This window comes from Urocampus carinirostris, chromosome 7, assembly GCF_059441175.1.
Source record: "Urocampus carinirostris isolate Australia breed hairy pipefish chromosome 7, RoL_Ucar_1.0, whole genome shotgun sequence".
NCBI lineage: Eukaryota > Metazoa > Chordata > Actinopteri > Syngnathiformes > Syngnathidae > Urocampus > Urocampus carinirostris.
In genome coordinates this window covers 513,986-535,769 of record NC_142355.1, presented here as the reverse complement: position 1 = coordinate 535,769, position 21,784 = coordinate 513,986, and the positions used below count along the sequence as shown (strand labels likewise).

Below are 21,784 nucleotides of genomic sequence, written 5' to 3'. Positions count from 1 at the left end.
TATTGGAAGCTAGAGAACAAAAGGAATAGAAAGAGACATGAAAGAAAGAGAAAGAAAGGACTAGAAAGAAAGAGACATTAAAAAAGATAGAGAAAAAGGAACAGAGAGACAAAATAGAAAAAGAGAAAGAAAGAGAGATAGGAGATGAAAAGTAATGGAGGGTGAGAAAGAGTGAGAGAAAGAAAGAAATAAAATAAAAGGGAGAAGAGTAAGAGAATGAGAGAGTGTGTGTGAGAAATAAGAGAAAAAGAGAGAGGGAGAGAGAGGATGAAAGAGAAAAGCAGAAACCTTAAAATACCAAGAGAGAGAGAGAAATAGATGGAGAGAAAGTGAGTGAGAAAGAATACAGCTACAGTTGCTTTGTGAGTGGTGCCTGGCTTTGGCAAGATCCTGTGGAGATATTAAAAACTGCTGCTCATTTTTCTCTGGTGCTTCTCTTCGCATTGTCAAGGGGGACGCGGGTACATTAGAACTCATGGAAGCTTCTTTTTTTTTTTTAATTTTACTGAATTAAGGCTAAGATGAGGAAGTGGTACAAAAACATTTAATACAAAAAAAAAATGATTTCAATAATAAGCAAAATTACATGAACTTTCATACTAATGTTTATAAACAGTCGTAGGTCGAGAAATTTGTGTTTCTTTTAGATGGCGGATTCCATACCCAGAAGTCAATGCCATCTTGCTGCTAGGCTGTGTTCATTCGGCACCGGATTTCCTTCGCATAAGACAATACAGTGCCATATAGTGCTCAAATATGACAAAGTGTACATTTAAAAACAACCCATGTGGTGGGGGGCGTGAGAGGATTTCTTCTTCCGAGGGGGCGCGGGACAGAAAATCCACGGTACATTGATGTTATGCAACTAGGCCTTCAGAATTGTATGTGATGGCCTCCTGGCGGATTTCTCAGCTTGGCAACAGGAAACAGCTGAAATGTGATTGGTTAAATTATTAATTATAAAGGCAAACATCTGGAAACCGTGCAAAAGGGAAAAGAAATGAAAGGAAGCTCACAGAATTTGAAATGAATTCTATTTTGTCCATGAATACTCAGATGTGTAGTATTTGGTAAGACAGTCATATTGGTTTGGTCAAAATTGGTTGGTTATTCTACATGTCCAACTGAACTTATTTTGCAATGGGTAAGTAAAACAACCAGTTGGATTTAGCTCACAGGTGTCAAACAGGCGGCCCGCGGGTCAGATCAGGCCCGCTAAGGGATTCAATCCGGCCCGCGAGACAACCCTGAGAGAAGCGCAAGAGAAAAACAAGCTGCAGGTTGAAATATGTCAACTTGATGTTGCCAAAGCCAAGTGCCTCCAACAAAGACACTGTACTTGTATTTCTCTCTCTCTCTCTCTCTCTCGCTTTTCCAGCCCTTTTCTCCCACTCTCTGTCTCTTTCCCTCTCTGTGTCTCTCTGTTTCTCTTCCTTTGTTGCTCGTTGTTTCTTTCTCTCTCTGTGTCTTTTTAACTTTTTTGGCTCTAACTTCCTTTTTTCCTTTTCTCTTTCTCTCTTCCTACCCTTTGCACTTTTTTTTTCTCTTTTCCCCCTCTCTCAGGACTTTTTATCTCTTTTGTTTCTCACGCTCTCTCCCTCTCTCTTTTTCTTTCTTTCTCCCACCCTCTCTCCTTTTCCCTCCCTCTTTCGCTTATTTCTTTATCTCTTTTTCTTTCTCTTGAATCTACTCGTCCGGCCCCCGACAGAATGTTTGTTCTATCGTGTGGCCCCCCAGTTCACATGAGTTTGACACCCCTGATTTAGATCTTCAAAATTCCTGTCATTTAGCACACAAACACACCCGAGCATAGGCGCACACACACAAAATACAGCCAATGATGAAGATCAATACTAAGTAATACATTCAATAAGACAAAATCCCGATCCAAATCATAAATAAATACATTTTTGTCCACCATAATTCACAATTTGTACATTTAAAAAAACGTTTTCTCAAATACTTGACACATGACATATTTTTAATGGTCATTACAAATCTTTTGCTCGATGCATTGATCATTTTATTAAAGACCATAAAGTCATGAGTTGAACGGGTAGAAGCACCTGAATGAATCCGCTGCCGTGTTAAAAAGATATTTGGGGTTATTTTCAAAAACATAGGATGTTGTAAGTGGTGGCCCTTTGAGAATTTTTGTGAAAAAGGCATAGCTGTGGCGCTCCAGGGCCCCTACAAACTGTCGGATTTCCCCTTACAAAATACAAAATAAGCTTACGCCATATTTTTTTATTGATGTCGTTTAACATGTTGTATTGTCCATGTGTTTCGTTATATCATATATATTGTTCATGAACATTTTGTCGTGAGATCCTGAGTTGCTCGACACGAATGAGGTTTATTATCAAAAAAGTTCCAAAATGAAGTCGCTTGGACCTTCACTGTAGAAGGAAAAAATACGTGCAAATAGAAGGAAGTAGAATTTTCTTATTCAAATGATGAGTTCATTTTCTGCATTCAATTATTGTTGTTGATATACTGATTAAAGGGATAACCACAAACCTGTCTTTTTTCATGTTCTCATTTTTTTCTTAACTACTTTATACAACATAATCATTCGTAATATAACGCATCAAAGCAAGTGAGTCGTTGGAGAGCCGTCTCTCTTGAACGAGTTGAGCCGAAAAAGCCGCTTCTCTAAAAAGAGACGGACTTCCTTTCACTACACAACTAGCACGTGAAATCCGATGTTTTTTAAGACCACGGGTATTTCAAATGTACTCCATCGACCCCGCCTGTTGTTTTCAGATCAGAATGACTTACGGCGTTTACATTCAGGTTCGGCCATTGCGACTCGATGATTGTATCCAAAGAAAATTCAAAACTATGTTGTAACGTAGGCCTACCGCTCCGCTTTCGCTTTGTTCACGTGTGATCGGAATGATGCATGATGGGAAATCCCCAGGCGGCAGACGCATGCGTACAGCAGCATCGAACCGCTCGCTTCGTTTGCAACGGAAAAACACGATACAGAGAGAGAGGCTACCGCGGCGAAGTCGTTTGACTTGATGGATTTGCCGTTTGGTGGTAGTCGGTGTATGGCGGATGGTACCCATCACTGACAAATTTGCATTTTTTTCGTACGGATTTTCTCGTACGTCGTACGCGTCTTAAAATGCATCATAATCGTACTTTGTACGGCAAAAACGTACAGCTTGACAGGTATGCGATTCGGATGAGGGTTTTTTAGGCCAGCAGAGAAGGCCTTGCAGGCTCGGACGGTCCACTACTGGAATGTGAATCCGTTCCAGCGAAAGGATGATCCGGCACCGCAAAGATCCGTCCCGGGTTTTGCTGGCTTGGGAGCGGCCAGTCGATCGCGCGTGGATAGGGATCCGATATTGGCCTTCTTTCCAGGGGAAGAAAACGAATATTCTCTCCAAAAGCCATCGGTGGTCGTCTTCAACCCTCCAAGCCGTCCATGTGTCCGACGCGCGCGGGGCGATCGGGCTCCGCGCCCCGCTGTCTCGGCCTGCTGGCCATCCGACGATCGACGCGGTTCCAAGCGGAAGACAGACAGCCCCTGGCCGCCGCCGCCGCCGCGTGAACGACGGCTGCGGCTCTTCACCGAGGCCGGTCGGCCGAGCCGGAGCGCCTTCGCCACTTTTCTCACCTCTATGGAGTGCACGTGAAACGGTTGACGACGGGATTGTGAACGGGGTAAGAGTGGGCTGCCGCCGGCTTGGTCGACTCCGGCGGCCGCTGGCTAGCTCGGCAGCGGGCTAGCCAAGCGCCCGCCGCAGTCTTTGTCTGCAGACGCCGGGGAGCTAGCTCAGCGCTAGGCTTCCATCGTCGGATATAACCTCTTCGTGCGTCGTGTCCGCTTTTCGCCTTTCTCCGCGGCTCACCGCAGCGGGTTTCGGAACCGTCTCCGCGCTCTCTCCGGCATTCGGCAAGTCCACTTCCGACATTTGCCCACAGTGAGCCTCTCCGAGGAGTCCATTTTCCTTACGGTGGCAGCCGGTCGCCTGGCAAACACCGACTCCGGGCGTCTCTCCGCCCGAGTCTTTGACGTGGTTCCGAAATCCCTCCGTGTGGAGCGGGCCGCCAGTCGGATTTGTTTGCGCTAACGCGTCCGATAAAGGAGCTCCTAGTCGTGTAGCGGGCCTGGCCTCGACGGAGGCGGGCGAGCGAGCGACCCCGGGAACCGCCTCCCCGCATCGGTAGTCTCTTTTAGCCGCCGTGCCGCCTGCCTAAGGGACGTCGGGTGGTCGCCCGCCCGGTTCGGCGGCTCCTAGACGACCTTCGCGGTGGTTCTGTTGGCGTGAGCGAAGGCCGTCGGGCCCAGTCTGCTAGCATGCTAACTGTTGTTAGCCCCAGCTAGTCGGGGAGCTAGCTAGCTAGCTAACCAACCAAGTAACTCGCTAGTTGTTTAAAGGTACTTGTTGACGTCAGAACTTTTCCAACTCATTTTAAAAGTTCATTTTAAAAGGTTAATTTCACGCGAGCGACGAACCACAACGCGTGTTTCTAGCTCTAAGTAGATGAACCATTTAAAAAATCGTTTAATTTCGTTTCGAACTGGCGTTTGACTCCCCTACACAAAATTGATGAAAGTGTGTACATTTTGTGGAACGATTAAAGTCATTCCTTTCAATTTGCAAACTTGTCTTTTGTCGCCTTCAACTATTAAGTCACATGCCTATTGTAGCGGCCGCCATATCGGATTACAAGCGATAATGACAGTAGATGCAAATAGTCATGTTTATATGTGACGCCCTCTCCATTGGCTTAACAAACTACTATTTATGACACCATCCACTGATCTGAAACCTACACGAGGGCAAGGAAAAACTCTAAAGCCGCAGCATGAGGAGCATGAACAGACATCATCGTCACAAAATGTAGGTAATAACAGAATGTCCGTTTGACTGCTTCCTGAGGTCAACATTATTCCCAAGCTATTGAATATAAATGTGTTATGAGGCTAGGTTTAAACACTTGTGCTGAGGTTGCAGATCAAATTTAAGGCTAGGTTCACTCTGCAGAGCTTCATGCTTGATTCCATTTATTTGCGTGAACTCCGAGGTTTTTCTTGCTCCAACTCCTTGCGATGATTATGCGAGTTCCTCTCCTGTGTGAACATGTCCCGCGTGCGCAGGAGAGCACTCACGTTTGCGTAAGTACTCGTGGATGTTAACAGTAAAGCGTTGTCCCTCCCAAATAGTTATCAAATCTCAAACCTTGTTTTCCCCCATTCGATGCTTACCGTGTGGGAGGTATTTGAAAGTAAATAGTGCTTACGATCACGCTTCGTTCGTTCGGACAGAAGTCGCATTCCAAAAGATGGGATGTATATAGAATAGAATAGAATATACCTTTATTGTCATTGTTACAAAATGGGTTGAACATATTGTGACAACGAAATTGGGCATGACACTCCAGGTCACACATTCACAGTGAGGTAAAAAACCCAAGAAGATAAAGGAACAGAGAAGATAAGGTTATAAAACAAGGAGGGTAAGGTTATAGTTATAATTTACACCAAATTTACACAAGAAATGTCGGCATGTAGGATGTTACATACACTTTGGTATCGTAAAATTAGGGAGAACATATGAAAGGGGCCTGGGTGTGGTGTGAAAAAGGGGAATATGTGCCATTTTAGAACAGATCTAATACAGGTGGCGTCCGCGCCAAAAGTTCCATTTCCCTGCAGTGTAAACCTAGCCATGAGGGCAGAACATTCCACAGCACCAGGCCCGAATGTAAAACGCCCTCAGACTTGTGGATTTCTTCTTGGCTCTTGGGATCACTAGTGAATCACTGTTTTCCAACTCCCAAAAAATCACATATCGAGCTGCGCTGACTCTTGTAAATCTCTAAATTGCTTTTAAAAGTTTGTCCGCGAGACTGAATTTGTGGGTTCCATACTTAGATCGCATCGGCTCGCTGCAGTTTAACTGTACGGGTCAGGTGTATCGACATTTCGTTCTGTGTGCATTGTTACAAAGAATGACAATAAAAAGTAAATTCTTCTTCTTCTAGATGCAGTTGGCAGTTCGGTTATCAAGTCACTAAATAGCATTAGAATTGAAATGGTCTTAACTGTCTTTGATAAGGTGATGACATGGCAATCCAGGTTAAACGCGTAATTAAGACTTTATGAAGAAGAAAATAGAAGACTGTCGGGATAAATGGGCAAAATATTTTCTAGGTAGTGCTTAGAGACTGGCCTAAGTTGTCATTAAAGTACAAAGTCAACTAGTTGTAGAACATTTAGCAGCAAGAAAAGTCCTATTGATCCGCGAGTCAGGCACTTGTACCTAAATGTGGACACGTCCTTTATCTTTAAAGCCCCTATACATTGGTTGTATAATAGATTTGTAGACACGTTCAATATGAATATTTACAACACATAGCAGTCAGTTTCACCATGAGCACCCAAGACAACTATCGTTATCAGAATTGATACTCTCATTGCATAACAGCCTGAAAATGTATGGATAAAATCAAGATGATGGTGATAATGAAGAGACTGTGTATCCACAGAGTCAATAGGGATATTCAGAAGTCACATGTAAATACACCAGGGGACTAAATGTCGGATTTAATTGTTGAGGGAACTCTGGGGCTAGGATTTATTAAGCATATGCTTCTTCCTACTCCCTTTCGGAGACGTGCGTTGGCGTTTGTTTATGTGTTTTTTTTCGATTTGTTGTTTTGTTTTTGCTTCTGTCATGTTTGAAAGAAAAGTTTCATTCATTGGATATTAGCGCATTTGGTATTCCGACTCGTGCCAAACTTTCCCCCGGTGTACAACTTGGCGTTCATCACTAGAAATTAGATCATCGTAAAAATCGTCTTTAAGTTTAACATTTGTACAATTCTTTACGTTCTCACTTACAATTTTAAATCGCAATCGTTTCCTCAAAACTTGCCTGTTGTTTGTAGAATTGCTTTTCTAAAAACTACGCAGGAAGTATTCACCAACCTGCTCACGGTTGTCCTGGCGATTTTGGATGGCATAAGCAGCCCTTTTCGTGATATTTTGATTTTTCCTGCGTCAAGTCCTAAATTGTTTTGCGGTTGGTGCTCGTGCAAAATTTGGGAAGGCGGCGCGTCTTCGGTGAATAGAATCTGAGCATACTCTACCACGCAAAATGCCTTTTCTTTTGAAGTGAACGGTATTTCTTAACCTAAAAAGATGGACTTGCAAACACAATACAAGCTGTGAAAATTTGAAGTCATTCCAACAAAAATTGTCATCATGAATGGCCTAAGAAATGGGGTCAAACATTTGAAATAAGTTAAGAGTAATAGATAGATAGATACTTTGTTCATCCCTGTAGGGAAATTCACACTTCCAGCAGTATCCTTTTGTTGTTATTAACAGATGAACAGGATGGCCTCGGGGTGCCGTGTTGTCGTTTAGCAGCAAAGTGGATGACGTCACACGCTAGGCCAAAAGTTCGACGTCCCTGCGGCAGATGGAAATCTTTGTGCCCAGGGTTACACCACCTCGTTTTCATGTAGATAGTGAGTCCGCCTCCTCTCCGCTTCCCGTAGGCTTTTGTGTCTCTGTCTAACAGCACTGAAGCCGGGTAGCTCTACGTTAGCGTCCGGGATGCTAGCCACGTTTCCGTAAAACACAGCAAACTGCACTCCCTGTACGCTTTGATGTTTTTCACCAGCACAGCCAGTTCGTCAGTTTTATTTGGTAGAGAGTTTACATTTCCAATGGTTACGGACGGTACCGAATGCTTATAACGCCGCTTAGCCTTAGCTCTGTCTCTGCATCCACGATAGGGCCCCTTCATCACGCCAGCACGAGGCAAGGAGTCGATTCCTCGAATAAACGCGTTTTTGTGCGTTAAAAGCCATAACCATACGATCGAAAGTCATCCAAAGTGTCGTTGTCAAACGGGACAAAAAACACCGAAGATAGAAGCAGACACTTCAAACAAGAAATCACAAAAAGTGCGAAATAACACGGAGCTGCTGGAAATAATGTAATATGTTGTAATACTATAAGAATGTTAAAATATCACTTGAGTATGTTTTCACAAAAGACAATAAATGGAATATTTTCTCAAATTTGGACAACAAAGGTTTGTTTGCAAACTGAGCGGCTTTGTAAACGATTGACGCATCAAGTTTGTCACCGATGACACGGCGATGACGTCATAGATCGGTTCCGTTTGTGGTCCCGTCTCACACGTGCGAGCGGGGAAAACTTGGCATTAATGGCGTTGTTTTTTTCGGCAGGAGGCCATGCGGTCAGCGGGACGGCGGCGCCGGGTCCAGCCCTGAGAAGGCGCCCCCCGGCCGCACCCCCCGCCGCGGGGCCCCGGGACGCCCCTACTAAGATGTCCCTCAGCAGCGGCCCTGCAGCCGGCAAAGGAGCGGACCCCAACGCGGTGGACGCGTACGACAGTGGCGATGAGTGGGACATCGGCGTGGGCAATCTGATCATCGACCTGGACGCCGACTTGGAGAAGGACAAACTGGAAATGTCGGGCAGCAAAGAGGGCGGCGTCTCGGGCCCCTCGGGCGCCGTGGCCGCTCTACCCGACAACATCAAATTCGTCAGTCCCGCCGCCGGAAAGGACAACAAATCCAAAGCCAAGCGCGCCAAGAACTCCAAAGACGGCGTCAAGGTGGGCGCGCCGGACCCCGTCAAGAAGGATCTTCCGGTGCGGGCCCCAGTGGACCCCGCGGGGCCCCACGGCCTCAGCTTGGCTCTGACTAAGGGGGGCGAGAAGCCCGGCAAGGTCTCGCGGGTTTTGACCGCGTTCAAGAAGGATGGCGTGCCGACCAAGGCAAAGAAGGACAAACTGGACATGGACAAGGATACGGCGGTTTTTGAGGGGCAACAGAACTCTGAGGTCCAAGCCGGCGCCGAGCTTCTGGTTCACGTGGGTCACGTGGCCCTGGACGCTATGGGCCAGCCCGTCGCTATGACGACGGAGGAGGAAGACGAGGACGAGGACATGGCTCGTGGTGAATGTCACAACCTCAAGAAGATGCTGTGTGGGAACAAAGTGAGAAGGTTTCTTCATTGAAATGATACAAAATGGGACGCCATCGTCCTAGTGTTTATAAAATTAGAATAGTCCTTATCGTCATTGATAAAAAGGTAGTGTACATTAGACACGGCACTCCAATATAAGAATTAAGAGAAATGTACACTGCAGTTTAAAGTATGGGATCGCTTAGAAATGTTAAATTCATCCTTCCATCAATCCATTTGCGTTCGCTTATCTGGGGCCAGGTCGCTGGCGCGGCAGCCTCAGCAGGGAAGCCCAGACCCTTCTGTCCCCAGCCACTTCATCCAGCTCACCCAGCGGGATCCCAAGGCGTTCCCGGCCGAGAGACGTAGTCTCTGGCGCATCCTGGGACATCCCCTGGGCCTCCTGCCGGGTGGGACATGCCCGGAACAACTCCCGGGGGAGGCGTCCAGGGGGAATCCTTATCAGACGCCCGAGCCGCTTCAACTGGCAGCTCTACACTGCGTCCCTCTTGGATGACTGAGCTTCTCGCCCTATCTCTAGCTCATTTCATCCGCTTGTTCTTTGAGTCACGACCCACAGTTCATGACCATAGCTGAGGGTAGGAACGTAGATGGACCGGTAAATCGAGAGCTTTGCTCTTCATCTCAGCACCCTCTTCACCATGACGGGACGGTAGAGGGTCCGAATGACGGCAGACGTCTGTCCATCTCCCGTTCCATCCTACCCTCACTCGTGAACAGGACCCCGAGATACTTGAACTCCTCCACTTGGGGCAGAATCTTATCCCCGATTGGAGGGAGCTTGCCACCCTTTTCCGTCTGAGTACCGTAGTCTCGGACTCGGAGGTGCCGGGCTTCATTCCGGGCCGCTTCACACTCTGTTGTAAAACCGCTCCAGTGAGAGCTGAAGTTCACGGCTAGAGGAAGCCAACGGCACCGCGTCGCCTGCAAATAGCAGAGATGCAATGCTGAGGCCTCCGAACAGGACTCCAATTTCTCGCTGTGCTTAGAAATTCTGTCCATTTAAAGTCATGAACAAAGGGCAGCCCTGGCAACGTCCAAATCCTACTGGAAACCAATCTGACATAATTTATGATTAAAAAATGTCAGGATAAACGCGAAAAACAATTTAGGCCGTCACAGAAGTCAGAAGTCCACTTTTTTGCTTGAAAATGGTTGCCTCGGCAGTCTGTCTTTATAGACCGCGCAATAAATCGAGAAATTTTGCGTGAAAATGATGCCGACACGCCTGCTATGGTGGCCTGTCATCATGGCGTTGTCACGCCAAGCGTCACTGCCCCCTACTGGTCTTACCTAAGAGGACAGCTCTATTCATAAAACCGTCTCTTTTGGCTCGGCTCCCGAGAGGCTCCCCAGATTTTTTTAAATTATTTTTTTCAAAATATATTATCAGTAATTGTATTATACACAAAATTATTCAATCATTAGTATTTTCTTCTGTTTTGCACAAAAAACACAAACTCTTAACAAAAATATAAAAAAAATGATTTGTAAAATTCAAAACAATTTTAGATTTTTACACTTTACACTGAGCAGATTTAACACAGAATCCCCCAAAATGCAAAACAATAAAATATCCATTCAATATTAATGCTTCGGTGCTATAAATAAATAACATGCAAAAAAAAACGATTTCCAAATCGTTTAAACCAATCCAGACATAGATCTTAAAAAAACACACCAATACAAATCAAAGTGAGTCCAAATTTGGCTATTTTTTTCTTTTTATACATACAGTACTTTTTTTGTTTGCCTTCTGAATTGAACTCAATTATTATCATTATCCAAAGAGCCCTTTCCGTCTTTGTCAACGAGTGTGACGTAGCCAACAGTTGAAACAGGATGGCAGAATTATTGTTAGTTTATAGCAGCCCATTGACACAAAATATCCTAGATCATAGATGGGAACATCTCAAAATAGCACAAAATACGCTAGAAGATAGCAACTTTTTTTCAGTCATCAATGGCGCTGAACTTCTATTGAAGGTACTGAAAAATCTGAAAAAATGGCCTTGAAAGTGCTTGAATTTGCCCATGAAAAAGGTGTCCAAACCCCGACTTGGAAATACTGCTGTCGACTAGGCTCTACATAGAAGAATGTGAACGAAATGGTAGTATTGAATTGAAGTGATCGAGAGAGAGAGAGAAGCCCTACCCAAACGTAATGATTGCTATTTTAGGCCCTGCTCGGACTCGGGCCTCATATTTTTCCTCTGTCGGGCCCCCGAAAACATGGTTTTGACCTTTTGTGTTTGTAGACGGAGTCCCCCGGCAAGACGCCGTTGCATCCGCAGGCCGAAGGCGACATCTCCTCGCCGTGCGAGCAGATCATGGTTCGAACGCGCTCGTTGGCGGTCAACACGGCCGACGCCGCGCAAGCCACCGAGCCCGAGTGCCTGGGACCCTGCGAACCCGGGACCAGCGTCAACCTGGAGGGCATCGTGTGGCAAGAGACCGAAGACGGTGAGTGCGCCCCGCTCGTAGGATTTTGACCTCGGGGATCGTTTCGAACGGGAATAGCGGACGAGTCATTCTGTTGTCAGCTATCGACGCGCTCGGGATTTTTGCCGAGAGTTGCTCGTCTCGGACTGGAGCGCTATCTTCCAGAAATGATGGCGTCGGCATAAAGTACCAAAACTGCTCCAGGAGCATTTTAGCCTGGATACAGACAATAAAAAGACTACTTGGAAGGTTTATGTAGGAGCTTTGGCTCTGAAAATGCTGGTCTACTCGTGATCCCAAGAGCCAAGAAAAAATCTGCAGGTTGGAAAGCGTTCTCTATCCGGGCCCTGGTGCTTTGGAACGCTCTTCCCCCTGAGATTGGATCTGCAACCTCAGTGGAAATGTTTCAATCTAAGCTTTAAACACACTTCTACGCTATAGCATATGAATAACCTCTATTTTTGGTTGACAATATCTGTGTATTATTTGCCCTCATGCAGGTTTTAGATCAGGGGATGCTGTCATAATAGTGTGTAATTGCAATAGTCTTTGATCTGTGCATCGCTTTGAGACTCTTTGTGATTAAGGGCCAAACAAATAAACAGGACTTGACAAAAATGAGTCGACACTCTTAAGTATTTGTGGTAGGGAGTTGAATTTTTAGTGTTATATTGAAAATGTAAATATTTTTGCTCTATGACTCTTTGGGTCAGAAAGGTTCCCAAGAAGATTGTCTTTGATGGCTCAGCTCAAAACAACCGGGCACTTTGTCATCATTTGCACTCGTAACTGGGGACTTTTGCAACAGGCATGCTGGTGGTCAACGTGACGTGGAGGAACAAGACCTACGTGGGGACCCTGCTGGACTGCACCCGACACGACTGGGCGCCGCCCAGGTGGGTCGCCGCCCCGCCCGGCGAGCCTCCGCCGCCCGCTAAACTCCCGCCTCTCTCTTTCAGGTTCTGCGATTCTCCCACCAGCGACATGGAGATGAGAGGCGGCCGCGGCAGGGGCAAGCGGATGCGGCCGGCCGGCGCCGTGCCCGCCTCCGATAACGGGGCGCCGTCCGACGGCAAAGGGGGCGGCAAGACGCGCGGCGCGGCCGCCAACGGTAAAGGACGGCGCGGCGGACCGGCGGCCGGCGGGGGCGCGGCCGAAGACGCCAAGGCCAGCCCGTCCTCGGCCAAGAGGAAAAGCAAAGCCGCCTCCGACATGGAGCCAACCTCCAGCTCCGAAGACACCAAAGCCTCCAAACGGATGCGCAGCGACTCGGCCGCCTCGGGGAGGTCGGACCCTCCCGAAGCGCCCCCGCAGGAGCGGGCCTGCCCCTCCCCCGTTCTCATCGACTGCCCCCACCCCGACTGCAACAAAAAGTATAAACACGTCAACGGGCTCAAGTACCACCAGGCCCGCGCTCACCAGCGCCACCGCCCCGACAAACAGCCGGCGCCGTCTCAGCCGGCGCCGCCGCGTCTCCAGGAACAGGACGCCGACAGCGGAGACGAGCCCGGCCTCCATCCCGACGCCTGCAACGGCGCCGCCGTCTCCCCGGCGCGATCGGCCACGCCCAAGGGGCGCAACTCGGACATCCCCTCGCCCTCGCCGGGGAAAGCGCAGCTCAAGCCGGCCAAGAAGAAAACGGGCGAGGGGGAGACGGACGTGACCGACGGCGAGTGTCTCACCGACGACGCCAGCTACGAGGGATCGGACGACAGGAAGGCCAAGAAGGCCGCCGGGAAAAGCGCACCCAAGGGTGCCAAACCCGGGCGTCCCGGCGCGCCTCCCCCCTACGACCCGCGGGCCGCCTCCCCCGCGTCCGGCTCGGGGGCTCAGGCGTCGCCCGTGAATAGCCAATCCAAACCCGCCAGCCCCCTCCCCAAAGACAAGAAGAAAAAGGACAAAAAGAGGCGAGAAGGCGACAGTCCCAAAGGGGCGCGGCCGGAGGACGTCTACGCCGATTCGGGCGAGGCCTTGCTCAACGGCGCCTCGGAAACCCAGCAGACCCGGATGGCCAGCATCAAAGCGGCGGCCGATAAAGTCTACAGCTTCTCGGACAACGCGCCCAGTCCCTCTCTAGGGGGCGGCGGCGGCGGCGGCGGCGGCGGGGCGGAAGGCGGCCCGGGGCAAAACGGCGCCGACGGGGCGGCGCTTCAAGCCGACAGCCCCGCCTATTCGGACATCTCGGACGAAGGCGAGGACGGCGAAGCCAAAACGGAGGCGGTCAAGGTGAAAACGGAACCCGAAGCTCGGAAAGCGCTCTTTCCCCCTCAGCCGCCGCCCGTCAAGGAGGGGCCTTACTACCCCGCCTACGACGCCTACCACCCCGCGCCTTACCCCAAAAAGGAGGAGGAGGCGGCGGCGGAGGAGGTCAAAGTGAAAGTGGAGCCCCAAGACGAGCGCAAAGCCGAGGCCGGCCCCCCCCAGCCCTCCGTCATCCAGCAGCGGAGTAACGTCTACGCCCCCCCGCCGCTCTACTACAACCAATACTACGGCCAACCTTACCCGTACTCGGCCGAGCAGGCCTATCACGCCCACTTGCTGGCCTCCAGCCCCGCCTACCGCCAGCAGTGCGAGGAGCGGCAGAGGCACGCCGACAGGAAGGCGGAGGGTAAGACCCCGGCGGGGCCCCCCACCCTCACCCCGGCCCCCGCCCTCGGCGAACCCCCGAAAGCCAAGCCCAAGGAGGCGGCGGCGGGGGCCGATCAAGCCAAGTCCGTCATCATGGTGAAGGGCGAGGAGAGCAAGGTCTGTTGCGCCGCCCCGCCCGAGGGGCTCAAGATGAAGCTGAGCGAAGCGGGGCATCACGGCAAGGACGACGGTGCCGCCGCCGCCGCGTGGTACAGACAGGTGAGACCGTCTTGCTACTAGGGACGCCGCTAACGACCGCCGTATTGAATCGGGTATCGACTGCATTTTTTTTTCCGTAGAGTTTAACGATAAAATCAAATATCGCTCGTCACAATCGCAAAACGTGAAACGGGAATCGGACCCGGGTCGCGGCGGCGAGAGCGCAGAATCCTCATCGCTCGACTATCGGAGACGAATCTCGAGAGAATGAAGGGGGGGGGGGGGGGGGGGGGGTCCTCCTGAAAGCATGTCAATAGAAGAATTGAGTAGAATTTATTGTCTCTCTAACATGTGAAATGTACAACAAATTGGCATTTGAATACAAATCCCATACTTATTCAGATCCATACCACTAGTGGCCAGTGGTTATAATTCTGCTCTCTCACTGCCGCGACCAGGGTTAGATTCCCTTTGCATCCAACCTATACTGAGAAATTTTTATAGCGTTTTCAATCCAAAATTAGGGGTGCGTGTTATATTTGGTTAAATACAGCGGTCAACTGCAAAGTGTGTCAGAAAAACAACTCTCGACAGTTAAAAATCAAACATTTTTAAAAAGAAAAACTGACATTTGTGACTTGAATCTTACCGAGACAGACTCCCATTTTGTTCGACCGTCCGACCGGCTTTCTGCTTCAATGTTGGCGCGTCACCAAGCTACTGCCATGATTCGCAAGGTCCGCTTTGCAAATTTTCCAAGTCGTCTTGTTATCGTTTGTATCCAGGCTAAAATGCTCCCTAATTTTACAAGTTTTCAAGGTTCGGTACTTGATGTCAGCGCCATTATTTCTGTATGTTAGCTAGGGCCACAACTAATAATTCATTTTATAAGCGATGAATCGGTCAGTTTTTTTTTTTGTTTTTTTTTCGGATTTCTTAAAAATGTTTTTAATTCCTTCCTCTTTCTTCAAATATTAAAATTTTGGACGGATCAAAAAACAACAAAATATTCCGTAAAAAAGACATCCATGCAAATATGTAAGATACTCTTTTTCCTAGTACCTTTTCCAAAGATCATATTATATTTTGACTTATCATACACAACAAAAAAGAAAAAGCAATACATTTCAATTGATGTGTGGATTATGATCAATTTCTTCTTTATTCAAATAAATAAGAAAATAGTACACAAAACAGGACATTTTACAGTATTAAACACTTTTGAAATGAAAATGAAATGAAATCTGCATTTCTATAGCGTTTTTCAAGTCAATGACTTCCCAAAGCGCTTTACAATGTGCTCCACATTTCCCAATAGCGGCCTTGCAGCTAACCTGCTTATTGGGGGTATTAGGGGTTCAGTGTCTTACCCAAGGACACTTCGACATGTAACACGGACGAGCCGGGATTCGAACTGGGATCCCTTGATCCCAAGACGAGCGCTCTACCTCCTGGGCTACTGCCGCCCCCAAAAAATGGACTCACAAGCAAACGCTAGCATCAGCGAGCTACCTGAGGCGACTTTTCGTTTCCACACTTACAAACGCAAAGAACAAACGAATGAAAACATAATCATGTAATGGCTTACTCCATGACACATTTTAGATGCTGGCTTATTGTGGAGTCTAAATTGACCTTTTACATGTAAGAGAGCTATTTAAAAATTGGCTAACGCTCAAAGATACACCAGGCATTAGACTTTTTTACAACTGCCAGTTGGAGAGGGGGAAGGGCCAGGAGAGGAGGAACTCACCCGCGTTCGTCTGTCTGACAGCGCTCCTTCACTCCGGCGCCCTTCCCCCCTACACTGTATTTTATTTAAGTCACAACAGGTAAGACAAAGACAAAGAAAGAAGAGGAACGCCCCTTTGGGCAGTACCAATTTTGATACGGAGAAACGTGAAACCATCTGGTTAGAAATACACACCCCTGAGGAAATGCGCCCAAGCCTACTTTACACTTCTCATTGTGGTGCTCCGTTGCCATATCACCTTTGCCAAGCTTCCAAGTGACGCACTTATTTGTTTTGTGAGGTGCGGGTTTCCATTGACCTGTTTTCTCTGAAGCCCTTTGAGACTCTTCGTGATTTAGGGCTATACAAATAAAAATGACTTGACTTGACTTGACTTGACTGTCGCCTCTGAAAATAGCGCCTTAGTTGTTGGCACTCCAGCCGGCTCTGTTATGCTCACCGACGTCACTAACTCTGCCACGCGTTTGGCGTAAATCGCGGGGCGCAACGAATCCAAGAAATTATTCGTTGCCGACGTTTTGAATCATCGCTTCGTTGTTGCAGCCCTAGTAGAGATGCCTCAGTCCGTCAGAATATTTTATCGTCGACTACTTCTACGATGGCTTTTTACCCGACAACTCATCGTCGCGCGTCTACTCGCTATGTGAGCATCCCTTCCAGTTTCTGAGTCTGGCTTCTTTCCGGCAGGAGCCCGACGCCCGCCTGTGGCCCTACGTGTACCCCAACAAGTACTCCGAGGCCCCCAGAGCGCAGGAGGACGAGCGCAAATCCAAGGAGGAGCGTCCGAGGCCCAAGGAGGCGCAGCACAAAGACGAGGCCAAGGAGGGGGCGGACGGTCGGGCAGAAGGTCGGGCGGACGGTCGGGCTGTGCCCCCCGAGGAGCAGCCCCGGGCTCCCAACAAGGAACCTCGGCCCCCACACGTACAGTTTGCGCCCCCAATGGCTCAACACCAGGGCTACGTGCCCTACCTCCACGGACCCTACGCCTACGGGCAGGCCTACGAGCCCGGGCACCCCGGCCTGCGGGGCGTGCCCTCCGTCATGGTCCAGAATTACTCAGGTGAGGTTGCCGTATTTTGCCGCGCTGGATTTTAAGGTCAACCCTCAAAATATAGTCTCTTGTCACATTTCCGTCGTACATTGAGTTTTTTTGACTTTATCTCGGTCATCAAAGTCAAAAAAACCTTCTTTTGATCGACGTCGAATTCCTTCCTTTCAAGGTACTTGAAATTTTGGCCTTGAAACTGCTGAAAAAGTGCTTGAATTTGGCTATGAGAAAGCTGTACAAACCCCGCAGAGCGAATTAGGGGTTTCCAATTACAACCGTTGTCGTTTGCGCACAAAGTACCGTACTTATTAGTTTGCAAAATGCATTCGATTTCATCTCATTATCACACTTTTTTGAATTCACAGTACCAGAGACGGATGTTAGAGAATGGAAAAAAAATTCGTCCTAAAATATATAAACAAATGCACAGAAGCATGACCAGGGAAACAACTCTTTGGTGTATCTGATAACAAATTGAACTTTAAGGGATATGAAAGATATGAATTGTAAATGTTCCGTCGGTATAGTGTTTGTAGCGCTCATTGAATGATTTGTATTATACTACACGATTGGGCTGCGTGTACAAAAATACTGTATTTCCTTTTCGCCATTTTAAGTCCAGACGCAATTTCGTGCCTGTATAATGAGGTCGATTTTTGTTCAAAACTAAATTCTTGTGTGTAAAGGTGCTTGTGTAAAGAGGTACTACAATATGTACAATTAGAATGTTACTCTTTATATCATATTTGCCATCGATAGAATGTCTAAAACACTGAAATTCCTGCTGAATCATGAAATGAACGCCGCTAATAGGGCTGTGGATAGGGTTTGAAACTAAGGATGAGGCTCCCTTTAGGCCACATGTGTCAAACTCTTGGCCCGAGGGCCAAATGTGGCCCGCCACATCCTTGAATGTGGCCGAGGAGAGCTTAGAATGCATCTTATAATGAATGAGTTCAGAGCGCTTTCCCACAATGGCTGTCGTCTACCATATCCATGTGACGACTCAGCGTCTCTACACGGCAGTGTTTTTACATCGATGTCAAATATTTAGATTGAGAAATAAATGATCCCTGTCGAGGGGGGAGCGGGCATCTTTGACTTTGGGGAACTTTTTTTGGTTGGTGTTTTGACTTTCCCAGAAGCAAGTGCAATTGCACACCCACGACAGAAGGGGGCAGCAGCATTCTCACTGGCTAAGTGTTTTGTTTATATTCAGCCTCCACATCGTGCATTAAGCACAAGAGGATTTTTACTTTCCAAAGCCAAAATGGGGGCATGAGCAAAAATGATTGCATTACACTGATTTGGGACGCGGTGAAACGGAGTGTATTAAACTGAATTTAGGGGTTCTGAAATAGGGTTAGGGTTTACAGCTGGTCTAGGTTTAGCAACTAGGGTTAGAGTTACATGTTAGGGTTCTAAACTGAATGGAAGGTTTTAAAATGGGTTCAGAGCTAGGCTTATGGTTGGAAATGCAGCTAGGGTTTGGGTTGGGGTTTGAGACAAAGGTTTAGGCTCTTGGATTTCATCTTTTGGCGGTACCGGGGCGAAACATGGAAAATTGGCTTCGAAAGTACTTCAAAAGTGCTGGCATTTGGCCACGACGAAGGTGTCGCCAACCCCGCGGGGAGGATTTTTTTCTTCCGAGGGGGGTGTCGCGGCAGAAAATAACGGAGACGCTTTGTTTGGCAGGCTCGTACCTGCCGGCGGGCTACACCTTCTCGCCGTACGCGGGCAAAGCGGAGGAGGGCGGCGAAAAAACGGCGGCGGCGCGTTCCAGCCCCACCGTCAAGGCGGCGGGCGGCGGCGAGGCCAAAGCTCTGGAGCTCCTTCAGCAACACGCCAGCCACTACAAGAGCAAGTCGCCGGAAGGAGAGGCGGAACGCCCCCCGCCCAGGTCCTCGCCCGCCCAACGCCCGCCGCCCTCCCATCATCACCATCACCACCACATGGCCTACCCGCTACTCGCCAACCAGTACGACTTGGCCTACGCGTCAGGTCAGACTTCACTTCGCCTTCGCGACATTCGCCTATTCGTTCGCATTTTGAGGGAGAGAGGTCAAGACGCACGCATAGAGAAAGATTGGGAGAGAGATGTAAAGAGAAAAAGAGGAGAGAGAGGCGAATTAAGAGAGATAGAGAGCAGAGATGCGAGAGAATGATGGAGAGTGAGAGTCGAAGAGAGAGGTAAAGACACACATAGAGATTAAGAGAGAGGAGTAAAGAGAGAGACAGATCAAGAGCGAGAGAGAGCAGAGATGCGAGAGAATGATGGAGAGAGAGTTGAAGAGCGAGAGGTAAAGACACAGAGAGAGAGAGAGAGAAAGAAGTAAAGAGAGAGAGAAGAGCGAGAGACAGATTAAGGGAGATGGAGAGAGCAGAGATGCGCGAAAAAGATGGAGAAATGAAGAGAGGTAAAGACACACATAGAGAGAATGAGAGAGAGAAGTAAAGAGAGAGAGAGAAGAGGGAGAGAGTTAGTGAGCGAGATGCGAGAGAATGATGGAGAGTTGAAGAGAAAGAGGTAAAGACACACAGAGAGAGATTGGGGAGAGAAGTAAAGAGGGAGAGTGACAGATCAAGAGCGATAGAGAGAGCAGAGATGCGAGAGAATGATAGAGAGTGAGAGATGAAGAGAGAGAGGTAAAGACACACATAGAGAAAGAGAGAGAGAGAAGTAAAGAGGGAGAGAGACTGATCAAGAGATAGAGAGCAGAGATGTGTGAGATTGATGAGGAAGAGAGAAAGTCTCAGGCAGATTGACCCGCCTCCTCATTTGAATACATAACGCTGTCAATGGCCGGGTGGGTGTTATTTTCCCTTAAGCAGACGGGTGACGGGGGCACTATTTCCTGGGCAAGTACAGCCCGGTCGCGCCCATCCCTCTCCAGGTACATAGACATCTCCGCCCGGCCTCGAAACCGGGGACCTTTAGTGTGTCGGGCGAACCGCTGCACTACGGAATCACGACTAAACACAAATACCGAGAGAAATTTCAAGAAAATATGGGGCAAAACGTAACGACAAAATACGTCGCACGACCAAATAAATACACAAGTCCGTAACTGTTGTAGTCAATGTCACTAAATGACAAAATACTGACCTAAATAAATGACACAAGAACATCATATTTGACCAAATACAGCAAAATGATCAAATACACTAAAAACAAATCCCAAAATAGATGACAAATATACCAAAATTGTATTCATCAAACCAGTAGTTAAGCCTGAAAAAGTCTTGATTTGTTATGTAGAATAATTCGAATCTAACAATTGGAACGAATTGTTGGCTTCTTTGCCCTATTTCCTTTCCGATTAAACTTTGGCTAAGCTCCGCCCCCTTTACTCACTCCCACAAAGATTTAACATTGTGTGCCGGGTCGGTACGGGTGCTCGAAATCCTCAAATCCTTTCGTTTTTAATGTTTGGCTTTCGAGGCTGGAAAAATGCTGGAATTTTGGGCGAAGTGCTTGAAATTTCTCGGTAATCTGTGCAGTACGGTCTTTTGCTTTTTAGTCTTTGTATCGAACTCCGTTATTTCCCAACACCCGTGATGTGGCCAGGCTGCGTGCGAATCGTTGGGGCAGAATTTGTGTCCGCTTATAGCAGCCCATTGACAAAACAACTTCCTAGAAAAAGTTGTTTTGATGGGCGTTGGATTTTTGTCTTTGAAGGTACTGGAACGATGGGAAAAGTGCTTGAATTTGGCCAGGAAAAGGCGCAGGAACCCCGTTATCTGTTTTTTGTCGTCTTTTCACGGTCCGACGAACGCAAAAAAAACTAAACCCCCGTCGGTTCGGCCTCTTCAGGTTTGTCTTCGGCAGCGGCGGCGGCCATGGTGGCCAGTCAGCAAGCCTCTGCGCCGTCGATGTTCCCGCCCCCGAGGAGGTGAGGAAAGGGGATTGGTCGGCGGCACCCGGGCCCCGCCCACTGGGACAGAACCACCTCCTCCGCCCCCGAGAAGAAAAAGGAACGCCGCCGACGTTGTAAATAATGTACAGAGGAATCATTTTTAAGAGGTCGGATGTTATATCATTTCCTACTTTGTTTGTTTTTTCTCTTTTGTTGTCGTTTTTCTACACTTGTCGACAATATTAAAAGTATGTAGCTGGACCGATTGGGCCCCGCCTCCTCTGTGACGTCATCAGCAAGCGCCCAATAAAAGCTGTCGCCTGCCTCTTCTTTTTTTGCATTCGCGAGTGAATTCGGGGTCCTTTTTCGAGGACCGGCTCTTCTGGCCCGGCCTGCTCAAAAGAGCCGACTCTGCTCCCCGGAGGCTCTTCGGGTGATTTTTTTTGCATTATTAAATACGATGTCACCTTATGCACATAATAATAATTATTATTATTTCTTATCAATGCAATCTCTACATTTCGCGTTTCTTTGATCTTCTTAGAGAAGCGGCTCTTTTGGCTCGGCTCCCAAACCAGCTCTTCAGATATTTTTGTTGTTGTTGCATTCATAAATATGATGTAAGCTGATGCACATCACGAATTCGTTTTTTAAAACGAGATCTTGTACCGGGGGTTCTCCAACCCTGTGCCGCCCCCGAGGACAGTTAAGGGGCCGGCGGAACTGTTCTGAAAACGGTTCATCTGGATTTTCTAGTCAAATGATTTTTTTTTTGTGGTAGACTGAGTCGATTTAGCCCTTTTTCCTCTTTTTTTTTTTCTTCTACCTTTATCGTTTTCTTTTTTTCTCTGATTCTCTCTCTCTCTCTCTCTCTCTCTCTCTCTCCCCCCCTATCCTTCTTTTTC

The 21,784-nt window shown here is 48.0% G+C and overlaps 1 protein-coding gene across 1 annotated transcript; it reads left to right on the top strand.

Annotated features, from left to right (window-relative positions):
- The first annotated feature begins 3,285 nt into the window (after window positions 1-3,285).
- Window positions 3,286-21,204, top strand: LOC148362047 (zinc finger protein 609-like). The gene is made up of 8 exons (XM_088339471.1): window positions 3,286-3,678; window positions 8,227-9,002; window positions 11,251-11,455; window positions 12,243-12,330; window positions 12,394-14,281; window positions 16,662-17,034; window positions 18,718-19,023; window positions 20,837-21,204. The coding sequence occupies exons 2-8, from the start codon at window positions 8,328-8,330 to the stop codon at window positions 20,917-20,919; spliced, it is 3,618 nt and encodes a 1,205-aa protein (XP_088195597.1). The 5' UTR covers window positions 3,286-3,678; window positions 8,227-8,327; the 3' UTR covers window positions 20,920-21,204.
- The last annotated feature ends 580 nt before the right edge of the window (window positions 21,205-21,784 follow it).

What these genes read in the sequence shown, in the direction of transcription:
- LOC148362047 (XM_088339471.1), top strand. Translation starts at nt 8,328, where the DNA reads ATGTCCCTCAGCAGCGGCCCTGCAGCCGGCAAAGGAGCGGACCCCAAC. An exon ending in GTGGCAAGAGACCGAAGACG is followed by an intron (nt 11,456 to 12,242) that starts GTGAGTGCGCCC and finishes CTTTTGCAACAG; the next exon opens with GCATGCTGGTGGTCAACGTG. An exon ending in CACGACTGGGCGCCGCCCAG is followed by an intron (nt 12,331 to 12,393) that starts GTGGGTCGCCGC and finishes TCTCTCTTTCAG; the next exon opens with GTTCTGCGATTCTCCCACCA.